The 21,903-nt window shown below is 48.5% G+C and overlaps 2 protein-coding genes across 2 annotated transcripts; one reads left to right on the forward strand and one right to left on the reverse strand.

The window, feature by feature from the left end:
• Positions 1 to 1,908: 1,908 nt before the first annotated feature.
• LOC117440682 (uncharacterized) lies at positions 1,909 to 6,169 on the forward strand (the record flags this gene model as incomplete). The annotated part of the gene is made up of 3 exons (XM_071202078.1): positions 1,909 to 2,025; positions 2,144 to 2,285; positions 2,760 to 6,169. Coding segments are annotated over 3 exons (738 nt in total), but the record flags the coding sequence as incomplete, so codon positions are not given.
• Positions 6,170 to 12,160: 5,991 nt separating this feature from the next.
• On the reverse strand, positions 12,161 to 17,857 carry LOC117440683 (atrial natriuretic peptide receptor 1-like). Its single transcript, XM_034076920.2, has 3 exons — positions 17,451 to 17,857; positions 17,039 to 17,137; positions 12,161 to 12,306 (listed from the first exon to the last, which is right to left on the reverse strand). Exons 1-3 carry the CDS (start codon positions 17,638 to 17,640, stop codon positions 12,161 to 12,163), a joined length of 435 nt encoding a protein of 144 aa, XP_033932811.1. The 5' UTR covers positions 17,641 to 17,857.
• Between the last annotated feature and the right edge of the window lie 4,046 nt (positions 17,858 to 21,903).

Below are 21,903 nucleotides of genomic sequence, written 5' to 3' on the forward strand. Positions count from 1 at the left end.
CATGATTTAATGTGGGGGGGGGGGGACCTCACCTCCTCTAGGGGGTCCGGGGGCATGCTCCCCCGGGAAGATTATTTTTTAAATATTGAAGTTAAAAGCATCAATCTGGTGCACTTTGAGAGCAACATTAGGAGATCTATGGATACATCTCTCAACACCCATATGAAACAGAACTGTAAGCAGATTTATTTTTCTTTATGGATATTTTACAAATGACTCCCCTTTCAATCTGTATTCTTGTTTATTAATAATAACTTTTTTTTACTGTCATATAGTATTTTATACCAGTTTTTCCTTTATTCTCTTATTTTTATATAATGATCATATAAAGATGTGCCTTAACTGGTTGTAGAAAAAGCTTCTTATATTCGTTAGCATAGCTAGCTAACCAGATGCTAATAACAACAAAGTTATTGACAGTCTTTTAATTTGTTTTGTAAAGCACTTTGAATCGTCGCGTACAGAAAAGTGTTATATAAATAAACTTGCCTTGCCTTGTATGATCAGTATGACAGATGAACAGATCGCCACTGGGCTTTCAACTAAGACACAGCCACGCAAAAACTGCGGCATGTGTACGGCTCCTTATATGCTTATATCCTTATTATGGGTACTGCATTTTGTGAAGTCCCGGCCCTGAGCGGCGTTCTGGTGCTCTCCGTCAGCACTACACCCTGGCCGTTTCTCAATCGCGAGGATGCTTGCTTGGTAGCACATGTCTTCCGAGCAGAGGTTGCGCTAGACTTTTTCGGATTCGCAGGATTGTAGCATTTCCGTCAAAATCCATTATGACCCGTCGGGGGGGGGGGGGGTGAACTGTTAGCGCCGGTGTTATGCCGTATTATGCATGCTCACTGCACCTCGCTGGAGCGCGCCACAGCGTAAATCAAAAACTCAAAGACATATCAATTATTTGTACGGCAAAGTTAGGTTTGGACACTATATCATTTCCTTTTTGGCGGGCATGCATAACACCGGAGCCTCGCTGCGGGGAAGCTTTGGTGCTGTTCTGAGTTTGTTCTAATCAGTCAAAATGACGGACTGTTTTCAGATTTTTCCGTCATTGTTAAAAAAAATTCGTCATAGGCGGAAAATATTCGGTTAACGCGACCTCTGCTTCTGAGTCACTTGCTTCAGCAGCGAGGCAAGAATCCTTCCTGGCATTCGGAAAACGAAGAGTGGAACAGGCTAGCAAGTGTGCAGGTGTGCGTCATATGAGAGGCCCCGCCTTACATTTTCCACCACAGATTTGGGGAAATTGGTCCGTGCGCAAAGCATTGTGGGGATTTTAAGGACGCAAAGTCTACCCATGTGCAGCCTAGAAATTACCCCCAAACCAAGGACGCCGCCTCGGTGGAATTCCAAGTATGCTGGACATTGGAACAGTCCTTCGGCGGCACTCGATGACGTAGCATCCTTGAAATATTGGGTTGGAAGCCAGTATCCTTGCGATTGAGAAACGGCCACAGTCAGACGAGACATATCCCACGTGATGACACGTTAGGCTCGTGTTGTGTTCAAGGACCCTGACCTTGGCCAGGAAAAACAGGCACTTGCTTGTTTGATTATTTTGCGGTCTAGATTTCTTGAATTGTTTTCTATTTTGCGTGTGTTTATAAATTACCTCGAGGGCCGTACCAAATGGTCTCGCGGTCCGTATACGGCCTGGAGGCCGGAGGTTCCCCACCCCTGCTTTAGGGGCTCCGTAAACAACCCTAATAAATATATAAAAAAATGTTGGAGAGTTGGAATTTCATCCAAAAATATCTAACCTATACACTTTAATTAATCTACTCTCAATATGTCCTCATGATGTTATTCTTAATTGATTGTAATTCTTATCTCTCTGTACTGCAGGTCTGTCAACATATGTTGTTTTAAATTGATCAAATTGTTCTGTTACTGAAGGTTGTTAAAAAACACAAACGGGCTGTGAACATCCCAATCTCCTCCGACTGTGAGCTGGACATTGATCACAAATACAGTGTGCACTGTGAACCTGAGGGCTTCTTCATTCAGCCCGAGGTGAGTCACTGATGCTCCTCTAAGGAACACAATGATCATGAACACACATGTATCTGCATGTGGATCCACGATCAGGAAAGAAACGGATACACTTTTCACTTCTGCTTCTGGTTTTCAGAGTAAAAGATTTAAATCCATGTTTGGACCAAACTACCATCCGACATTTCAAGTGTCCCTGATGACGAGCACAGAGAGAGTGTTCTTGAAGGTCCAGGACCAAGGTGGAAATGAAGTCTGGAATCGTCTCGTGCCACTGGAAGGTAAAGACTCCACCTGAGCTCAGACCCAGTGATAGACTGATAACTCTAAAGCTCCATCTCATAGCCTTCTCTATTAAGGCTCCATGGCAGCGCATCATTACGACATTAAACACACAACCCGTTATATTCTAAAACCATAGTAAAAACTAGTGTGGTGGTGAAACAGCGTGGCATCATGGGAGTTGTAGTCTTCAGCTTCTCGTGGTTAAGTGGATAAGCCGCCATTACAGGAGACCGTGATGAACGTACTGTTACCTTGATTAAAATGACACGTCTCTCCGAACCATTTGGGATAATGTTCGTACACAACTCAACACAATATAAATAATAGAGGTGTAGGAGTTTTTATACATTATAAGGAAATGCTACATATTATAACTTTCGGTGAACAGAAATCCACCTCTTTAATTTTTTAAGAGATCTGTTTAATGTGATTGTTGGTTAACAAAAGTATTTTACCTGTTTGTCTTCCAGATCCAAGGAAGGAATTGTCCCAGAGCAATGTCCCAGCAGAGAGCAGAGTCCCAGCAGAGAGCAGAGTCCCAGCAGAGAGCAGAGTCCCAGCAGAGAGCAGAGTCCCAGCAGAGAGCAGAGTCCCAGCAGAGAGCAGAGTCCCAGCAGAGAGCAGAGTCCCAGCAGAGGACAGAGTCCCAGCAGAGAGCAGAGTCCCAGCAGAGGAGTGGCTGCTCTCAGTTCGGACAGAGTTCATTAACAGAGTGTCTCTACCTCTCCTGAAGGACCTTCTGGATAAACTCTTTCAGTCTGAAGTGATCATTGAATCTGAAATGGAGTCAGCCAAAACCAAATCCCGAAATGACGGAGCACGAGAGGGAGCACGAGAGGTGGTGGACGTGGTGCGACATAAAGGAGCTGCAGCCTGCAGGGTTCTGATCGATGCTCTCAGAGAGCTGGACCGCCTTCTTTACGAAGAGCTCGACTCGAGCCGAGGCTAAACCTTGTGGAGTGTGTGAAAGCCCCTGCTAGTTTTGATGGTTGAAGTCCTGTCCTCTGTTTTGTTACCTGTACATTTTCCCCCTTGTCCTTGAAGGTAACACAGATTCTGAGCGAAGGCCACTTTCCTTCTCTCTTTTCTCCTGGACTCCCTCCTGAGAGCAGCTACCCGTATCGGCCTTCCTTTGGTATTATCTTGATCTTTTTTCACGTAATTGTTCACTTTATTACAAACAATCAGTGTTTCCCCTAGGTTCACTGCTTTGGGGGGGGGTTGCTGCCTGGCGGGGGCGGTGGAGGGTCAGTCCTTATCCGAGTCAAATCTGCAGAAAATAAACAAGTCAGACACTGAAACATGCACATGAATTGGATAAATAACGCAACATTTTGCAAGAAGTAGCGTCTGAGGGCTTCTTAATATTTAACAAACTATGAATGTGTCATACCCACTTAACGGGAAGACACTCAGCTATCAGACAATATTAACCGTTTTTAGCTAAACGAAAGAAAAGGGTAATAACAAAGGCTCTGAATTAGCCCTGAGCGAAAAAATGCTAACGCACTTCGCACAGAACTCAAGGTAAAATACCCTTATTACTTATCGGATCTGCACAAAAAAAGATATCGATTATCAAGCTGAGATTCCACAGATTCAAGACATATAAGTATCATCAAAAAACGCTGCTGAAGGTTAATCCATCATCATATTTATGGCAATAGAGGTAGTTTTCCATAGAGTGTCACATAGCTTTCGGTTTGGGCAAACTGCGTGCGCATACCTCTCATGGTAATGTTTAGATGGATTTAGGAACCGCCCCCCCCCTCGATTCTATTGGCTCTAACGGTTCAAAAGAGGTGTCGATCACCAAAATCGATCAATGGGTTTGTTGGAGTCGGGAGGCCTGTTAATTTATTCCGGCAATTACTCAGACCTACTACTTGACCTAACAGAAGCTATTGAGTCTATGTAAGTTTACTGCCAGGCTCGGATCCACCAACGTCACTAACTTCAACTGGCCCACTTCAGTTGTGACTAGGGCCGGGACTTTAACGCGTTAATTAAGATGAATTAATTACACAAAAATTAACGCGTTAAAAAAACGCATTTTAATCGCACTTTAATCGCACTTATTTTTGCACAGCGGAACGTTTCTCACTGGATGAGTTTCAGGCGTACCGATTATACTGGAGCACCAACTAACGTTCATGACTTCAGCATGGGACTTCAAACAACAACAAACCACGGTGAACAATAGTCAAACATGAACGAACAAGCTGATGAGACCGCTTTGGTCGGCCCCGTGGATGGGACATTTTGTTTTAAAAAACGGACGGATGGAAGCGTCGACAAGAGCACGGTGGTGTGCAAATTATGCAAAAAGGAATTTGCATATCACCGCAGCACATCAAGCCTAAAGTATCACCTAAATGCAAAGCATGTAGCAGCTAGCATGTAGCAGTTAGCATGTAGCAGCTAGCATGTAGCAGCTAGCATGTAGCAGCTAGCGTGGACGTTAGCCCGACTCCGAGTGCAAGGAACCACACCCTGACCCAACCCACACTCAACCAGACGACTGGTTTCAGGGCCAGGAAAAGTCAGTCCACGTCTGAGAGAATAACCAGCTCCCTGGCTCACTGTACTCGACTGTCGACCACGTGGAGTCACATCCATGTGAAAATGGCTTCTCGCTGTTCTCAGGTCAAATATGTATATTTGATTAAAAATGCGATTAATTTCGATTAATTAATTACAAAGCCTCTAATTAATTAGATTAATTTTTGTAATCGAGTCCCGGCTCTAGTTGTGACATTTAAATTGTACATTTAAATTCTTCAGAGAGAATTTAGAGGAATATCCTCATAAATGGTCGGTGATAAAAAACGCATTAAAACTTTCATTCAACAATACATTCAAAGTCAAAGTCAATTTCAGAGAACTTACCAAGGAAAACCCCGCTCTGGAGCTTTCTCCCTCTCAGCCAGTGCTTTCATGCTCCACACAGGGACAGAAAACCAAAGACACATCTTCATACCCATATATGTGGGGAAACGTCATGACCTCTGGTGTGCAGGACTGGACATGTCCAGACATATTCTCCTATGGTATGGCCTAAACCCATTTTGGGGCTTCAGTACTTTTCCATTGGGTCTCCTGTGCGTGAGCTTGCTGTGAGTGAAGACAACCGTCTCCCCTCTTTAAACAGTGACACCCATAGTGATAAACTATAATACGCCTGAAACTCAATTTACCAATCCCCTTGTTTGTACATACTGTGATTATAGAACAACATGAAATATAATGCATTTTCGTTGTGGGTTACACAAGAATATATTTCATTATATTTGATTATATTAACTTTCGTTTTAATCATTCAACTTAATATGGAGACCTCAACAGGTTCCAGAGATATGGCAAATACACCCAAATGACCCCAGAGGTGGGTTTTGTTTTTTCTAAATTTCACTTCTTGATCTTGATACAGGGTACTTATTATATGTTGTAGTTTGCATTCCTAAAGCTTTTCGTCTGCCATCCCATCATTCAAGGCTGCTTTTCACTTGAAGTAATGTTTTTTTTTTTGGACGGAAACTATAATTTACAGTTTTTCACTATGTTCAATCGGAATTTTTTTAAATAAAAACATCTATATTGATTCTGACTTCTCTACATCCAACTCACAGGTTTATCATTACTTTGAGAAAAAAGATTATTAATTTATCCCTTTTTGAAGTGAAGTTATAGTCATTTGTTCTGGGCATGTCATTTTCAAGCCTGAAACCTGAAAAGCATGCTCGGGGCTTAACAGGTTAAGCTTTTTAAAACGTATGTGGTAAGTTGCCAAAATGCTTTGTTCTGAACGTTCATCAGTATTATAATCAAAGAGAGAATATGAACGTTAGTTTTTACTGAAATGATCAAATAAAGTCAACATTTCACTGAGCTGTGTGGGGTTTGTTCAACTTGTAAAAGATGTTTGAATGGTGATATACACAGAGATAGATGTTAAGGACTAACGTTTATAATAAATACATCTGTATTGATTTAAGATCTTTAGTTCATACAATCATACGTATTGGGATCATTTGTATTAATGTGGACCGGAGGGAGAGGGTGACGAGCAGAAGTTTCACTTTCCTTTTTTATTTCAATTCCAACTTTGGTCCTGAAGAATCTGTTTCTCTGTTGTCCACGTTCATAAAGCAAAGCAGCAGCATCAGAGCACGGAGCAGAGTCTCTAGATGAGTTTACAGTAGTCCCTCGTTCTTATTAAACATCCATGTTGTAGTCCGCTGTATAGAAAACTGTGGTTTCCATGGTTTCCCCACAGCAGCAGACGCACATTCATGACGTCCGCTGGCGCATCATAAACACGTCGGATAGTGAAAGTGCATTCGGATTCTCTAAAGTACCGCAGTCTCTTCTCCTAAGTCCTTTTGAATTCTCCTATCCACTATCCCTTAACCCCGTGACCTTTCACTCAGAGGTCAAGGAATAGATGATAGGGTTAGACGTAGGAGTTGATTTTTGGACTATTCGACTGCAACCTTGGGCTATAAAGGAACTACAGCACGGTCACATGACTTCACGTCACCACCGCTAAGCTAAAGGAGGCTAATGTTGGGCTATAAAGGAACTACAGCACGGTCACATGACTTCACGTCACCACCGCTAAGCTAAAGGAGGCTAATGTTGGGCTATAAAGAACTACAGCACGGTCACATGACTTCACGTCACCACCGCTAAGCTAAAGGCGGCTAATGTTGGGAGTGATGACATTTATGGCGCATTTCCACTACAGCGCGGTATCGTTTTTGGTTGCGTTTCCACTTGGGTTAGTTCCGGTTAGCGGGTACTTTTTCACAGTTTTATGGCTCTCCAAAATCGAGGTTCTTTCCGGGCCAACAACCGGGCTGAGTATGCTAAACTAGTGAGAGAATGGCAGGCAACTACAACACAATGAACATATTTGACCGTGATTTAATTGTAATACACGTTTCTAAATGATGCCGAAGTAACAACATACTGATACCGGTTAGTAAAAACCATGAATTAATGCTTTGACAAGTCTGCAGACAGACGGCAGGCGAAAAACCTTTTAAAATGCATGTTTTCTAAATGGAGATTGGCTAAGCTAACGCAGTATATGCTCCGACCGTCCACACTCACAACAACGGCCTACAGACATAAATAAACCAGCGACTGTATTCTCCATGACACAGGCAGTCTGTGGTTTGTACTTGTTTAACTTCTGTCTGGTTTCTGAACAGATATGAGGAGCTGTGAGCTCTGAGGGCTAAGAGCTGACGGCTGTGTTGTTTTTTGAAGATGACGTCATGGCTCCGCCTACACTGCGTTACTATAGTTACTGCCCCAGCTACTAAACTGTAATGGAAACGCAGCATACAGTGAGCCTGGCCTAATAAGTCCTGGATACCCTGCTGTAGATACAGTGTTGAACTTCACTTTCAGATCATTTTCCTAAAAAAGCATCTAATAAACATTTTATGGTACGTACAAAAACGTAAAAATATTTCAAAATGTAAGACACGTTGACAAAAAGTATTTCTCAGTTCATGAATGCATGAATTGGTAAAGAAAATCTTTGTCTAATAACTGCCCCTCGTCTGCACTGCTGACGTCTTCCCGATACAATAATACAAAAACACTTCATGTTATTGCATTTTTTTAATTGAAAAAACAAAAAGGAAACACTTACAGAGAACGGTCACCGAGATCTAATGCTGTTTACTGATGTTCTGCAAAGCTGGGCCTCATTGAGCATCTTCAGCGAGGTGTTTGTGGATGATTTAATTACTAATGGATGCGCCCGCTTCGGTCACTAAGCAACAGCTGTTTCATCCACTGTGTGAAACAAAAGGCTAATCTCTAATCTAACGAATCAAACCATCCTTCACTAACCCAACCATGAGTATTCATCTGAGGAAGTGTTCTCGCTGGTGAACTGGAGAAGAATATTGTTTAAAATGTCATCACCAGTTAATCTATTAATACACTTTGGTGGGCTTATGTGTAGGGCTGTCCCGAATACCATTTTTCGGGCTCCGGATAATCGGTAGTAATCAGCAGCGAATATTCGGTGTGGAGAGATTTTTTTCTCCGAGACACCTGACAACACGCTGTAAGCAGAAGCGCAGAAAGACCATACTATTACGACTTATATTTATGTATTCTCTCAGTACTCGCATACATTAAAACTAAATGTGTCCTCTGCATCTAACCCAGCCGCAGTGCAGCGCCCGGGGAACAAATCTGGTTCCAAATTCCGTCTATAACGTTTTACAACCTGAAGATACAAAACACATATTTCTGTTATAACAACAATACTTTTAATAACAGCCGTAACAGGGTAATAGTTGTTACCGATACAGTAAACAGTATTTAAATAAATGAAGAACGAAAAATAAATGAACCAATGCCAATAATTGCCTTAGTCCCAGATGTTCCCACATTGCTCCTATTATTTTCACTATTCGGATTAAATTGAAAAACTAATATAAAAAACAATTCGGTTGCTTGCTTGCAACGATTTTCCAAGCAAAGTAAGTGCACGTTTTTATCATGTTTAACGTTACTGTTTAAACGGCGGATAAAGCAGCTTCATCATAACTTGACAGCTAAACTAAGCTAAGCTAGGCTAGGCTAAACTAGGCTACTACTTCTTACAGCATCCGGTGACTTTTCAGAGTTGTTGTGCCACCGTGGGAGGCCAGTTTCTCGTCGCATATTTGGCACACTGCCTTCTTCTTACCGTCGTCCAATTTAAAATAGCCCCACACCATGGATGTATAATAGTCCCACACAGCTGACGTCTTCGGCATTTTGTGTTCAGGTGTGTGAAGCGAGGTGAAGCGTGCCGTTTGCGTTCGTGACTGTGAACGCGATGTCAGGAGCACAGGCTGAGATTGTATATATTTCCGCATTTTAACAGTGCAATTCAAAAGTATAAATATAGTATAAGAATATGGCAATTCGCCTTTATTGATAGCATACATTTAGGGGGGAAAAATAAAAAAACGAATATCCGAATAATGAAATTGAAACCCGAATAGTTGGCCAACGAACGAATATTCGAATACAGCCCTGTTTTGTAGTATGAACACTTATTAAAGAATATGTGGGGAGGCTGTGGCTCAGTGGATAGCGTGATGAAGGGGGTAGCGAGTTGGAGTCCCACTGCAGTCAGCATGTCGTTGTGTCCCTGAGACACTTCACCTGGATTGTCCACAGTACTCAATGTATGTAAGTCGCTTCGGATAAAAGCGTCTAACAAATAAAAATGTTATGTGTATTTATTTTTAAATAACATTTTGTCTAGATTTGAAGCAATTGCCTGATACTACTTAACAATCCTTACGTCCATTTCTATTCATTAACTCAGTGCTTATCCCTCTTTGTGATTATTCATCTCAAAAATACAGCGGCTCTCTTTCTCCAGGCTACTATCACCACGGTAACACATGTAGAGACAACGGGGTGATATCCTCCACCATAGGGTTAGGAAGTCTTCAATTAGAGAGACAAACACTTTCTGAAGAGTGTGATGACGTGAGATATGTAAAGAAAGTGATAACACTGCCAAAAAAGACCATTTCAATCGGGGGAACACCAAGCTATTAACGTTAAGGTGTGGAAGAAACAAAACACACCCGATGCTGGAGCTCTCGAGGAAGAATCTTCTGCAGAACTGTTGACGTACGACCTTCAAATCAACCGTAAACCCGTACAGAGAGTCCTGCAGCTCAGAAGCGTCTCCTCTGTCAGCGCGCCCTACTCTGTGCAGGTTCGTCGTGAGTGCAGCAGCATTTCCCTCCAGTCTGAGTCCATCAGAAAGGAAAAAGTCTTCTGACCGGAGGACGAGGGCCGGGGACGTCTCTTCCGGCCTTCTTTACAACCTGCAAATCAACCGTAAACCCACCTTAACTCGTACAAGCCACACGTGAGACCGGCAGCACACGATACACCGTTATTACTGTTGTCTCTTTGCGCGTCTCTGCTCCTTCCGTTACATCCTGTTCCTGCACAGGTTTCAGAGGTGTGTCCTCTGTCCTCACACTCTCCGTCCTTTTACGTTGTTCACGCATGTACAGTGAGTGCCTCTGCGTTTTCCTCCAGTCTGAACTCCTCTGTCAGGAGGACGAGGACTGGCCATTTCTCTTCTGTCTTTCCACTCCTGCATTTCCTTTCTCTCCTTCCCGGTCTCCAAACTCACCGTTCAGCCCCCGTCACACTGTCCCGAAGTGGACACCCGATGGACACGCGATAAAGGAAATGTTCAAATTCGGCTGTGATCGTGGCAACATCGCGCCATTCGTGAGGGCATCTAAGCCATCGTATGACCGCCGGTGGAGTTTCTCAGGCTCCGGCAGCAACTTCGTGAGCGGCAACTTCGTAAGGCACTCGTCAAATCGTGTCATCTTCGTGTTGGCACCGATGGTAACAAGATGCCTTCACGATTAGTGCTGCGTATCGGTACGCCGAACCAGTACTGGACTTGTAAAACGTTTCGGTTCAAGTCCGGTTAAAACCGGAACGTCGGGAACCGGTACTTGGACTCGCAAAAAAACTAGCACTTACGTATATATTCTGGTGTCTGTGGTTATTTAAACATTCCCTGATGAACGTTATTCAGCGTCAATAAATGAGTGCTAATCCCAGTGTGCTCAGTGTACAACATCACATGTCATTTCACCTTCGACTCACGGTTTGAAAACGTAACATTTCGCCACATGCTAATGCTAACCGGAAGTGAAGCATTTTCAGAATAAAAGTATTAAGTTAATAGTGTGAACTTCCGGTTTTTTCAGAATAAAACTGATTTAAATTAAATATTGTATTTAATTCAAAATTACGCCATATCAACATTGATTTGCATTTCTAACAGTATGTATGTACATCACTATGTATGTAGTATGTACTGTATAATGTACACATGTAGAGTTGTAGAAAAGTGGCAAAAAGTGTTTTTTTTACATTTGTACTTTGTAGAGAAATGTAGACACAAGTTGGAAGGGAGCAAAATAAACCTGACAAGTTTGAATTTGAGTTGATTATGAGTTATGAACCTGAACCTCTGGACTTGAGTCCGGACCTGAACCTGAATGTGAGTCCAGGTACGCAGCACTATTCACGATGGCCTTACGAAGGGCAAAATTGACACACGAATTCAACACGAAAATGAACCTTCTCGAGGTCCTTCGGCAATTTTTTGGCATGCCAAAGATTTTGCCGCCGCTCACGAAGTTGCTGCCGGAGCCTGAGAAACTCCGCCGGCGGTCACACGATGGCTTAAGATGCCTCACGAACGGCCCGATGTTACGATCACAGCCGAATTTGAACGTTTCCTTTATCGTGTGTCCATCGGGTTGTTTTATTGCACAACAAAATCATGTAAACATATCATGTAAATAACCCAATTTGTGTTCTGTGAAACTGAAAAGGATAATATATTATTTTGAAGGACAGTTGACGGGAAGTTGTTGTTGCTATGGAAACAACATGACGGAGAAAACGTAATATTTTCTACATATAAAGACGGAGAAAGTGAAGAACAAAGTCTGAAGATATCAGTACAGTATCATAGCACTGTAACATAACTGTTTTCGTTGCAGTTGTATGTCTGTAATGTTGCCTTCGTGTGGTTCGGGGCCATCTTCGTGCGGAATTCACAATTCCATATTCGTGTGTCAACTTCGGGACAGTGTGACGGGGGCTTTACGGGTTGTTGTGTCTAATCTACGTCCGGTTAACTTCCCTGACCTCAGACGTACAACCTGCAAATCAGCCGTGAGCCCCCCCCAACTCGCACAACACGATATCAAGTTATTATTGTTGTCTCTGCACAGGTCTCAGAAGGGTCTCCTCTGTCAGCGCGCCCTCCTCTCTGTCCCCTGGAAGCCGTCTTTCATTGGCTGTCGCTCTCGCCCAGGAGCCAATAGGTGGTCATCTTCCCTTTGCCCTTCACGTCGATCTCTCTTCTCCTCTCCAGCTGGAAGCAGTTAAACTCCTGCAAGATGTCGTGAGTCGCCCCCGACACATGGATCTTCAGTGCTGCGCACACACACACACACACACACACAAACACACACACACACACACACACACACACACACACACACACACACACACACACACACACACACACACACACACACACACACACACACACACACACACACACACACACACACACACACACACACACACACACGTTAGCGAGCTAGCTTTCAGCAGATCTGCAGTAACAGTATCAGAAGGAGTCATGTGATCACATTGTTAACATAAGACCAAGTGCTCGTCACTCCAGCTGTGTGCGTCACTCTTTAGTGTCCCCTGGTCTCCCAGCTGTGTGCGTCACTCTTTAGTGTCCCCTGGTCTCCCAGCTGTGTGCGTCACTCTTTAGTGTCCCCTGGTCTCCCAGCTGTGTGCGTCACTCTTTAGTGTCCCCTGGTCTCCCAGCTGTGTGCGTCACTCTTTAGTGTCCCCTGGTCTCCCAGCTGTGTGCCTCACTCTTTAGTGTCCCCTGGTCTCCCAGCTGTGTGCGTCACTCTTTAGTGTCCCCTGGTCTCTAGCTGTGTGCGTCACTCTTTAGTGTCCCCTGGTCTCCAGCTGTGTGCGTCACTCTTTAGTGTCCCCTGGTCTCCCAGCTGTGTGCGTCACTCTTTAGTGTCCGCCGGTCTCCAGCTGTGTGCGTCACTCTTTAGTGTCCCCTGGTCTCGTCACTCTTTAGTGTCCCCTGGTCTCCCAGCTGTGTGCGTCACTCTTTAGTGTCCCCTGGTCTCGTCACTCTTTAGTGTCCCCTGGTCTCCCAGCTGCGTGCGTCACTCTTTAGTGTCCCCTGGTCTCCCAGCTGTGTGCATCACTCTTTAGTGTCCCCTGGTCTCCCAGCTGTGTGCGTCACTCTTTAGTGTCCCCTGGTCTCCCAGCTGTGTGCCTCACTCTTTAGTGTCCCCTGGTCTCCCAGCTGTGTGCGTCACTCTTTAGTGTCCCCTGGTCTCTAGCTGTGTGCGTCACTCTTTAGTGTCCCCTGGTCTCCAGCTGTGTGCGTCACTCTTTAGTGTCCCCTGGTCTCCCAGCTGTGTGCGTCACTCTTTAGTGTCCCCTGGTCTCCCAGCTGTGTGCGTCACTCTTTAGTGTCCCCTGGTCTCCCAGCTGTGTGCGTCACTCTTTAGTGTCCCCTGGTCTCCCAGCTGTGTGCCTCACTCTTTAGTGTCCCCTGGTCTCCCAGCTGTGTGCGTCACTCTTTAGTGTCCCCTGGTCTCTAGCTGTGTGCGTCACTCTTTAGTGTCCCCTGGTCTCCAGCTGTGTGCGTCACTCTTTAGTGTCCCCTGGTCTCCCAGCTGTGTGCGTCACTCTTTAGTGTCCGCCGGTCTCCAGCTGTGTGCGTCACTCTTAGTGTCCCCTGGTCTCGTCACTCTTTAGTGTCCCCTGGTCTCCCAGCTGTGTGCGTCACTCTTTAGTGTCCCCTGGTCTCGTCACTCTTTAGTGTCCCCTGGTCTCCCAGCTGCGTGCGTCACTCTTTAGTGTCCCCTGGTCTCCCAGCTGTGTGCATCACTCTTTAGTGTCCCCTGGTCTCCCAGCTGTGTGCGTCACTCTTTAGTGTCCCCTGGTCTCCCAGCTGTGTGCCTCACTCTTTAGTGTCCCCTGGTCTCCCAGCTGTGTGCGTCACTCTTTAGTGTCCCCTGGTCTCTAGCTGTGTGCGTCACTCTTTAGTGTCCCCTGGTCTCCAGCTGTGTGCGTCACTCTTTAGTGTCCCCTGGTCTCCCAGCTGTGTGCGTCACTCTTTAGTGTCCCCCGGTCTCCAGCTGTGTGCGTCACTCTTTAGTGTCCCCTGGTCTCGTCACTCTTTAGTGTCCCCTGGTCTCCCAGCTGTGTGCGTCACTCTTTAGTGTCCCCTGGTCTCCCAGCTGTGTGCGTCACTCTTTAGTGTCCCCTGGTCTCCCAGCTGTGTGCCTCACTCTTTAGTGTCCCCTGGTCTCCCAGCTGTGTGCGTCACTCTTTAGTGTCCCCTGGTCTCCCAGCTGTGTGCCTCACTCTTTAGTGTCCCCTGGTCTCTAGCTGTGTGCGTCACTCTTTAGTGTCCCCTGGTCTCCAGCTGTGTGCGTCACTCTTTAGTGTCCCCCGGTCTCCAGCTGTGTGCGTCACTCTTTAGTGTCCCCTGGTCTCGTCACTCTTTAGTGTCCCCTGGTCTCCCAGCTGTGTGCGTCACTCTTTAGTGTCCCCTGGTCTCCCAGCTGTGTGCGTCACTCTTTAGTGTCCCCTGGTCTCCCAGCTGTGTGCATCACTCTTTAGTGTCCCCTGGTCTCCCAGCTGTGTGCGTCTCTCTTTAGTGTCTGCTGGTCTCCCAGCTGTGTGCCTCACTCTTTAGTGTCCCCTGGTCTCCCAGCTGTGTGCGTCACTCTTTAGTGTCCCCTGGTCTCTAGCTGTGTGCGTCACTCTTTAGTGTCCCCTGGTCTCCAGCTGTGTGCGTCACTCTTTAGTGTCCCCCGGTCTCCAGCTGTGTGCGTCACTCTTTAGTGTCCCCTGGTCTCGTCACTCTTTAGTGTCCCCTGGTCTCCCAGCTGTGTGCGTCACTCTTTAGTGTCCCCTGGTCTCCCAGCTGTGTGCCTCACTCTTTAGTGTCCCCTGGTCTCCCAGCTGTGTGCGTCACTCTTTAGTGTCCCCTGGTCTCGTCACTCTTTAGTGTCCCCTGGTCTCCAGCTGTGTGCGTCACTCTTTAGTGTCCCCTGGTCTCGTCACTCTTTAGTGTCCCCTGGTCTCCCAGCTGTGTGTGTCACTCTTTAGTGTCCCCTGGTCTCGTCACTCTTTAGTGTCCCCTGGTCTCCAGCTGTGTGCGTCACTCTTTAGTGTCCCCTGGTCTCGTCACTCTTTGGTGTCCCCTGGTCTCCCAGCTGTGTGCGTCACTCTTTAGTGTCCCCTGGTCTCCAGCTGTGTACGTCACTCTTTAGTGTCCCCTGGTCTCCCAGCTGTGTGCGTCACTCTTTAGTGTCCCCTGGTCTCCCAGCTGTGTGCGTCACTCTTTAGTGTCCCCTGGTCTCCCAGCTGTGTGCGTCACTCTTTAGTGTCCCCTGGTCTCCCGGCTGTGTGCGTCACTCTTTAGTGTCCCCTGGTCTCGTCACTCTTAAGTGTCCCCTGGTCTCCCAGCTGTGTGCGTCACTCTTTAGTGTCCCCTGGTCTCCCAGCTGTGTGCGTCACTCTTTAGTGTCCCCTGGTCTCCCAGCTGTGTGCATCACTCTTTAGTGTCCCCTGGTCTCCCAGCTGTGTGCGTCACTCTTTAGTGTCCCCTGGTCTCCCAGCTGTGTGCCTCACTCTTTAGTGTCCCCTGGTCTCTAGCTGTGTGCGTCACTCTTTAGTGTCCCCTGGTCTCCAGCTGTGTGCGTCACTCTTTAGTGTCCCCCGGTCTCCAGCTGTGTGCGTCACTCTTTAGTGTCCCCTGGTCTCGTCACTCTTTAGTGTCCCCTGGTCTCCCAGCTGTGTGCGTCACTCTTTAGTGTCCCCTGGTCTCCCAGCTGTGTGCGTCACTCTTTAGTGTCCCCTGGTCTCCCAGCTGTGTGCATCACTCTTTAGTGTCCCCTGGTCTCCCAGCTGTGTGCGTCACTCTTTAGTGTCCCCTGGTCTCCCAGCTGTGTGCCTCACTCTTTAGTGTCCCCTGGTCTCCCAGCTGTGTGCGTCACTCTTTAGTGTCCCCTGGTCTCTAGCTGTGTGCGTCACTCTTTAGTGTCCCCTGGTCTCCAGCTGTGTGCGTCACTCTTTAGTGTCCCCCGGTCTCCAGCTGTGTGCGTCACTCTTTAGTGTCCCCTGGTCTCGTCACTCTTTAGTGTCCCCTGGTCTCCCAGCTGTGTGCGTCACTCTTTAGTGTCCCCTGGTCTCCCAGCTGTGTGCCTCACTCATTAGTGTCCCCTGGTCTCCCAGCTGTGTGCGTCACTCTTTAGTGTCCCCTGGTCTCGTCACTCTTTAGTGTCCCCTGGTCTCCAGCTGTGTGCGTCACTCTTTAGTGTCCCCTGGTCTCGTCACTCTTTAGTGTCCCCTGGTCTCCCAGCTGTGTGTGTCACTCTTTAGTGTCCCCTGGTCTCGTCACTCTTTAGTGTCCCCTGGTCTCCAGCTGTGTGCGTCACTCTTTAGTGTCCCCTGGTCTCGTCACTCTTTAGTGTCCCCTGGTCTCCCAGCTGTGTGCGTCACTCTTTAGTGTCCCCTGGTCTCCAGCTGTGTACGTCACTCTTTAGTGTCCCCTGGTCTCCCAGCTGTGTGCGTCACTCTTTAGTGTCCCCTGGTCTCCCAGCTGTGTGCGTCACTCTTTAGTGTCCCCTGGTCTCCCAGCTGTGTGCGTCACTCTTTAGTGTCCCCTGGTCTCCCGGCTGTGTGCGTCACTCTTTAGTGTCCCCTGGTCTCCCAGCTGTGTGCGTCACTCTTTAGTGTCCCCTGGTCTCCCAGCTGTGTGCGTCACTCTTTAGTGTCCCCTGGTCTCGTCACTCTTTAGTGTCCCCTGGTCTCGTCACTCTTTAGTGTCCCCTGGTCTCCCAGCTGTGTGCGCTGAAGATGTTTCTTCATGTGGAACCCTTTGAGTTTACTCCTGTTGGCCTCCGTATAAAACGACATAGAAATGTTTTGACAATATAAAACCTATTATATAATTTAGAAAGATAAATAATATACAAAAAAGCATGTATTATAAGATGAAGACAAATGAACTGCAGCACATCAGAATCTCAGAGCAGAGCTGTGCAGCTAAGGGAACACATGCTGATGAATCTGCACCACATTGAAAAGGAAAGACATGTCTGACCCTCTCCGTTGGACTCCATGCGTGACGCTGTGTTCACTGTGTCTCCGAACAGACAGTACCTGGGCATCTTCAGCCCCACCACACCTGCACACACCGGCCCTGCAGCACGGGAAGCACACGGCAAGCTCATGCATCTCCAGCAGTGCATATCAAATAGTCCTGATCCAACGCACTATTATTTTAAATGTAATGCCGCACTTGCTTTTGCAAACATCCTACACTTTACAATCCAGAAGACAAGCATGTTGTGCATAACATCAGAGCAGAATACAAACATTTCAATTCTCCGAAGTGGTCAACTTTGTTCTATCCATGATATATATTTGGACTGCTCCGCTCCCGTCCTCCGCACGTGCTGCAGGAGAAGACGGGTCTGTATTCTCTGTGGTCTTAGAGCTGCGTGTGTCCTCACCGCTGTGAACTCCTATCCTCAGCTCCAGCTGATGCTCGGGCCGGTGGCAGATCTTGAATGTTCGCACGGCGTGCAGCAGGGCGAGCGCCATGCGGGCGATTTCCCTCCCGTGCAAGTTCCCGTTCCTCACCGGCAACCCCGACACCACCATGTATGCGTCGCCAATCGTCTCCACCTGCAACGCATACATACGTTTAAAAGACTTCCACACAGAGTGCCAACACGCTTCTACGCCCAGAACTCAGGAGGAACGCGCTGCAGCTTCAGAAACGATGCAGATATAAAAACCCAAAGGTTCCACATGAAGAAACGTCTCCAGCAACTTGACATCACATGCAGCGTTTAGAGGACATTCAGCAACTTGAGGAGACATGCAGCGCTTACTGAAAGCTGCAGAAAACAAACGCTGAAGCTCAAAACACAACGGAGACCAGGGGACACTAAAGAGTGACACACACAGCTGGGAGACCAGGGGACACTAAAGAGTGACGCACACAGCTGGGAGACCAGGGGACACTAAAGAGTGACACACACAGCTGGGAGACCAGGGGACACTAAAGAGTGACGCACACAGCTGGGAGACCAGGGGACACTAAAGAGTGACGCACACAGCTGGAGACCAGGGGACACTAAAGAGTGACACACACAGCTGGGAGACCAGGGGACACTAAAGAGTGACGCACACAGCTGGGAGACCAGGGGACACTAAAGAGTGACGCACACAGCTGGGAGACCAGGGGACACTAAAGAGTGACGCACACAGCTGGGAGACCAGGGGACACTAAAGAGTGACGCACACAGCTGGGAGACCAGGGGACACTAAAGAGTGACGCACACAGCTGGGAGACCAGGGGACACTAAAGAGTGACGCACACAGCTGGAGACCAGGGGACACTAAAGAGTGACGCACACAGCTGGGAGACCAGGGGACACTAAAGAGTGACGCACACAGCTGGGAGACCAGGGGACACTAAAGAGTGACGCACACAGCTGGGAGACCAGGGGACACTAAAGAGCGACGCATACAGCTGGAGACCAGGGGACACTAAAGAGTGACACAAACAGCTGGGAGACCAGGGGACACTAAAGAGTGACGCACACAGTTTGAAACCATGGGACACTAAAGAGTGACGCACACAGCTGGGAGACCAGGGGACACTAAAGAGTGACGCACACAGCTGGGAGACCAGGGGACACTAAAGAGTGACGCACACAGCTGGAGACCAGGGGACACTAAAGAGTGACGCACACAGCTGGGAGACCAGGGGACACTAAAGAGCGACGCATACAGCTGGAGACCAGGGGACACTAAAGAGTGACGCACACAGCTGGGAGACCAGGGGACACTAAAGAGTGACGCACACAGTTGGAGACCAGGGGACACTAAAGAGTGACGCACACAGCTGGGAGACCAGGGGACACTAAAGAGTGACGCACACAGCTGGGAGACCAGGGGACACTAAAGAGTGACGCACACAGCTGGGAGACCAGGGGACACTAAAGAGTGACGCACACAGCTGGAGACCAGGGGACACTAAAGAGTGACGCACACAGCTGGGAGACCAGGGGACACTAAAGAGTGACGCACACAGCTGGGAGACCAGGGGACACTAAAGAGTGACGCACACAGCTGGGAGACCAGGGGACACTAAAGAGTGACGCACACAGTTGGAGACCAGGGGACACTAAAGAGTGACGCACACAGCTGGGAGACCAGGGGACACTAAAGAGTGACGCACACAGCTGGGAGACCAGGGGACACTAAAGAGTGACGCACACAGCTGGAGACCAGGGGACACTAAAGAGTGACGCACACAGCTGGGAGACCAGGGACACTAAAGAGTGACGCACACAGCTGGGAGACCAGGGGACACTAAAGAGTGACGCACACAGCTGGGAGACCAGGGGACACTAAAGAGCGACGCATACAGCTGGAGACCAGGGGACACTAAAGAGTGACGCACACAGCTGGGAGACCAGGGGACACTAAAGAGTGACGCACACAGTTGGAGACCAGGGGACACTAAAGAGTGACGCACACAGCTGGGAGACCAGGGGACACTAAAGAGTGACGCACACAGCTGGAGACCAGGGGACACTAAAGAGTGACGCACACAGCTGGGAGACCAGGGGACACTAAAGAGCGACGCATACAGCTGGAGACCAGGGGACACTAAAGAGTGACGCACACAGCTGGGAGACCAGGGGACACTAAAGAGTGACGCACACAGTTGGAGACCAGGGGACACTAAAGAGTGACGCACACAGCTGGGAGACCAGGGGACACTAAAGAGTGACGCACACAGCTGGGAGACCAGGGGACACTAAAGAGTGACGCACACAGCTGGAGACCAGGGGACACTAAAGAGTGACGCACACAGCTGGGAGACCAGGGGACACTAAAGAGTGACGCACACAGCTGGGAGACCAGGGGACACTAAAGAGTGACGCACACAGCTGGGAGACCAGGGGACACTAAAGAGTGACGCACACAGCTGGAGACAAGGGGACACTAAAGAGTGACACACACACAGATGGGAGACCAGGGGACACTAAAGAGTGACGCATACAGCTGGAGACCAGGGGACACTAAAGAGTGACGCACACAGCTGAGAGACCAGGGGAGACTAAAGAGTGACGCACACAGCTGAGAGACCAGGGGACACTAAAGAGTGACGCACACAGCTGGAGACCAGGGGACACTAAAGAGTGACGCACACAGCTGGAGACCAGGGGACACTAAAGAGTGACGCACACAGCTGGGAGACCAGGGGACACTAAAGAGTGACGCACACAGCTGGGAGACCAGGGGACGCTAAAAAGTGACGCACACAGCTGGGAGACCAGGGGACGCTAAAGAGTGACGCACACAGCTGGGAGACCAGGGGACGCTAAAGAGTGACGCACACAGCTGGGAGACCAGGGGACACTAAAGAGTGACGCACACAGCTGGAGACCAGGGGACACTAAAGAGTGACGCACATAGCTGGGAGACCAGGGGACACTAAAGAGTGACGCACACAGCTGGGAGACCAGGGGACACTAAAGAGTGACGCACACAGCTGGGAGACCAGGGGACACTAAAGAGTGACGCACACAGCTGGGAGACCAGGGGACACTAAAGAGTGACGCACACAGCTGGGAGACCAGGGGACACTAAAGAGTGACGCACACAGCTGGAGACCAGGGGACACTAAAGAGTGACGCACACAGCTGGGAGACCAGGGGACACTAAAGAGCGACGCATACAGCTGGAGACCAGGGGACACTAAAGAGTGACGCACACAGCTGGGAGACCAGGGGACACTAAAGAGTGACGCACACAGCTGGAGACCAGGGGACACTAAAGAGTGACGCACACAGCTGGGAGACCAGGGGACACTAAAGAGTGACGCACACAGCTGGGAGACCAGGGGACACTAAAGAGTGACGCACACAGCTGGAGACCAGGGGACACTAAAGAGTGACGCACACAGCTGGGAGACCAGGGGACACTAAAGAGTGACGCACACAGCTGGGAGACCAGGGGACACTAAAGAGTGACGCACACAGCTGGGAGACCAGGGGACACTAAAGAGTGACGCACACAGCTGGAGACAAGGGGACACTAAAGAGTGACACACACACAGATGGGAGACCAGGGGACACTAAAGAGTGACGCACACAGCTGGGAGACCAGGGGACACTAAAGAGTGACGCACACAGCTGGAGACAAGGGGACACTAAAGAGTGACGCACACAGCTGGGAGACCAGGGGACACTAAAGAGTGACGCACACAGCTGGGAGACCAGGGGACACTAAAGAGTGATGCACACAGCTGGAGACCAGGGGACACTAAAAAGTGACGCACACAGCTGGGAGACCAGGGGACACTAAAGAGTGACGCACACAGCTGGGAGACCAGGGGACACTAAAGAGTGACGCACACAGCTGGAGACCAGGGGACACTAAAGAGTGACGCACACAGCTGGAGACCAGGGGACACTAAAGAGTGACGCACACAGCTGGGAGACCAGGGGACACTAAAGAGTGACGCACACAGCTGGGAGACCAGGGGACACTAAAGAGTGACGCACACAGCTGGAGACAAGGGGACACTAAAGAGTGACGCACACAGCTGGGAGACCAGGGGACACTAAAGAGTGACGCACACAGCTGGGAGACCAGGGGACACTAAAGAGTGATGCACACAGCTGGAGACCAGGGGACACTAAAAAGTGACGCACACAGCTGGGAGACCAGGGGACACTAAAGAGTGACGCACACAGCTGGGAGACCAGGGGACACTAAAGAGTGACGCACACAGCTGGAGACCAGGGGACACTAAAGAGTGACGCACACAGCTGGAGACCAGGGGACACTAAAGAGTGACGCACACAGCTGGGAGACCAGGGGACACTAAAGAGTGACGCACACAGCGGGAGACCAGGGGACACTAAAGATGACGCACCA

Source organism: Pseudochaenichthys georgianus, unplaced genomic scaffold (assembly GCF_902827115.2).
Source record: "Pseudochaenichthys georgianus unplaced genomic scaffold, fPseGeo1.2 scaffold_1125_arrow_ctg1, whole genome shotgun sequence".
NCBI classification, from domain to species: domain Eukaryota; kingdom Metazoa; phylum Chordata; class Actinopteri; order Perciformes; family Channichthyidae; genus Pseudochaenichthys; species Pseudochaenichthys georgianus.

Coding starts and splice junctions, on each gene's coding strand:
- LOC117440683 (XM_034076920.2), bottom strand. CDS start 17,640: ATGTATGCGTTGCAGGTGGAGACGATTGGCGACGCATACATGGTGGTG. Junction 17,138..17,450: donor GAGGATAGGAGTTCACAGCG/GTGAGGACACAC, acceptor CCCGTGCTGCAG/GGCCGGTGTGTGCAGGTGTG. Junction 12,307..17,038: donor CATGGAGTCCAACGGAGAGG/GTCAGACATGTC, acceptor GTGTGTGCGCAG/CACTGAAGATCCATGTGTCG.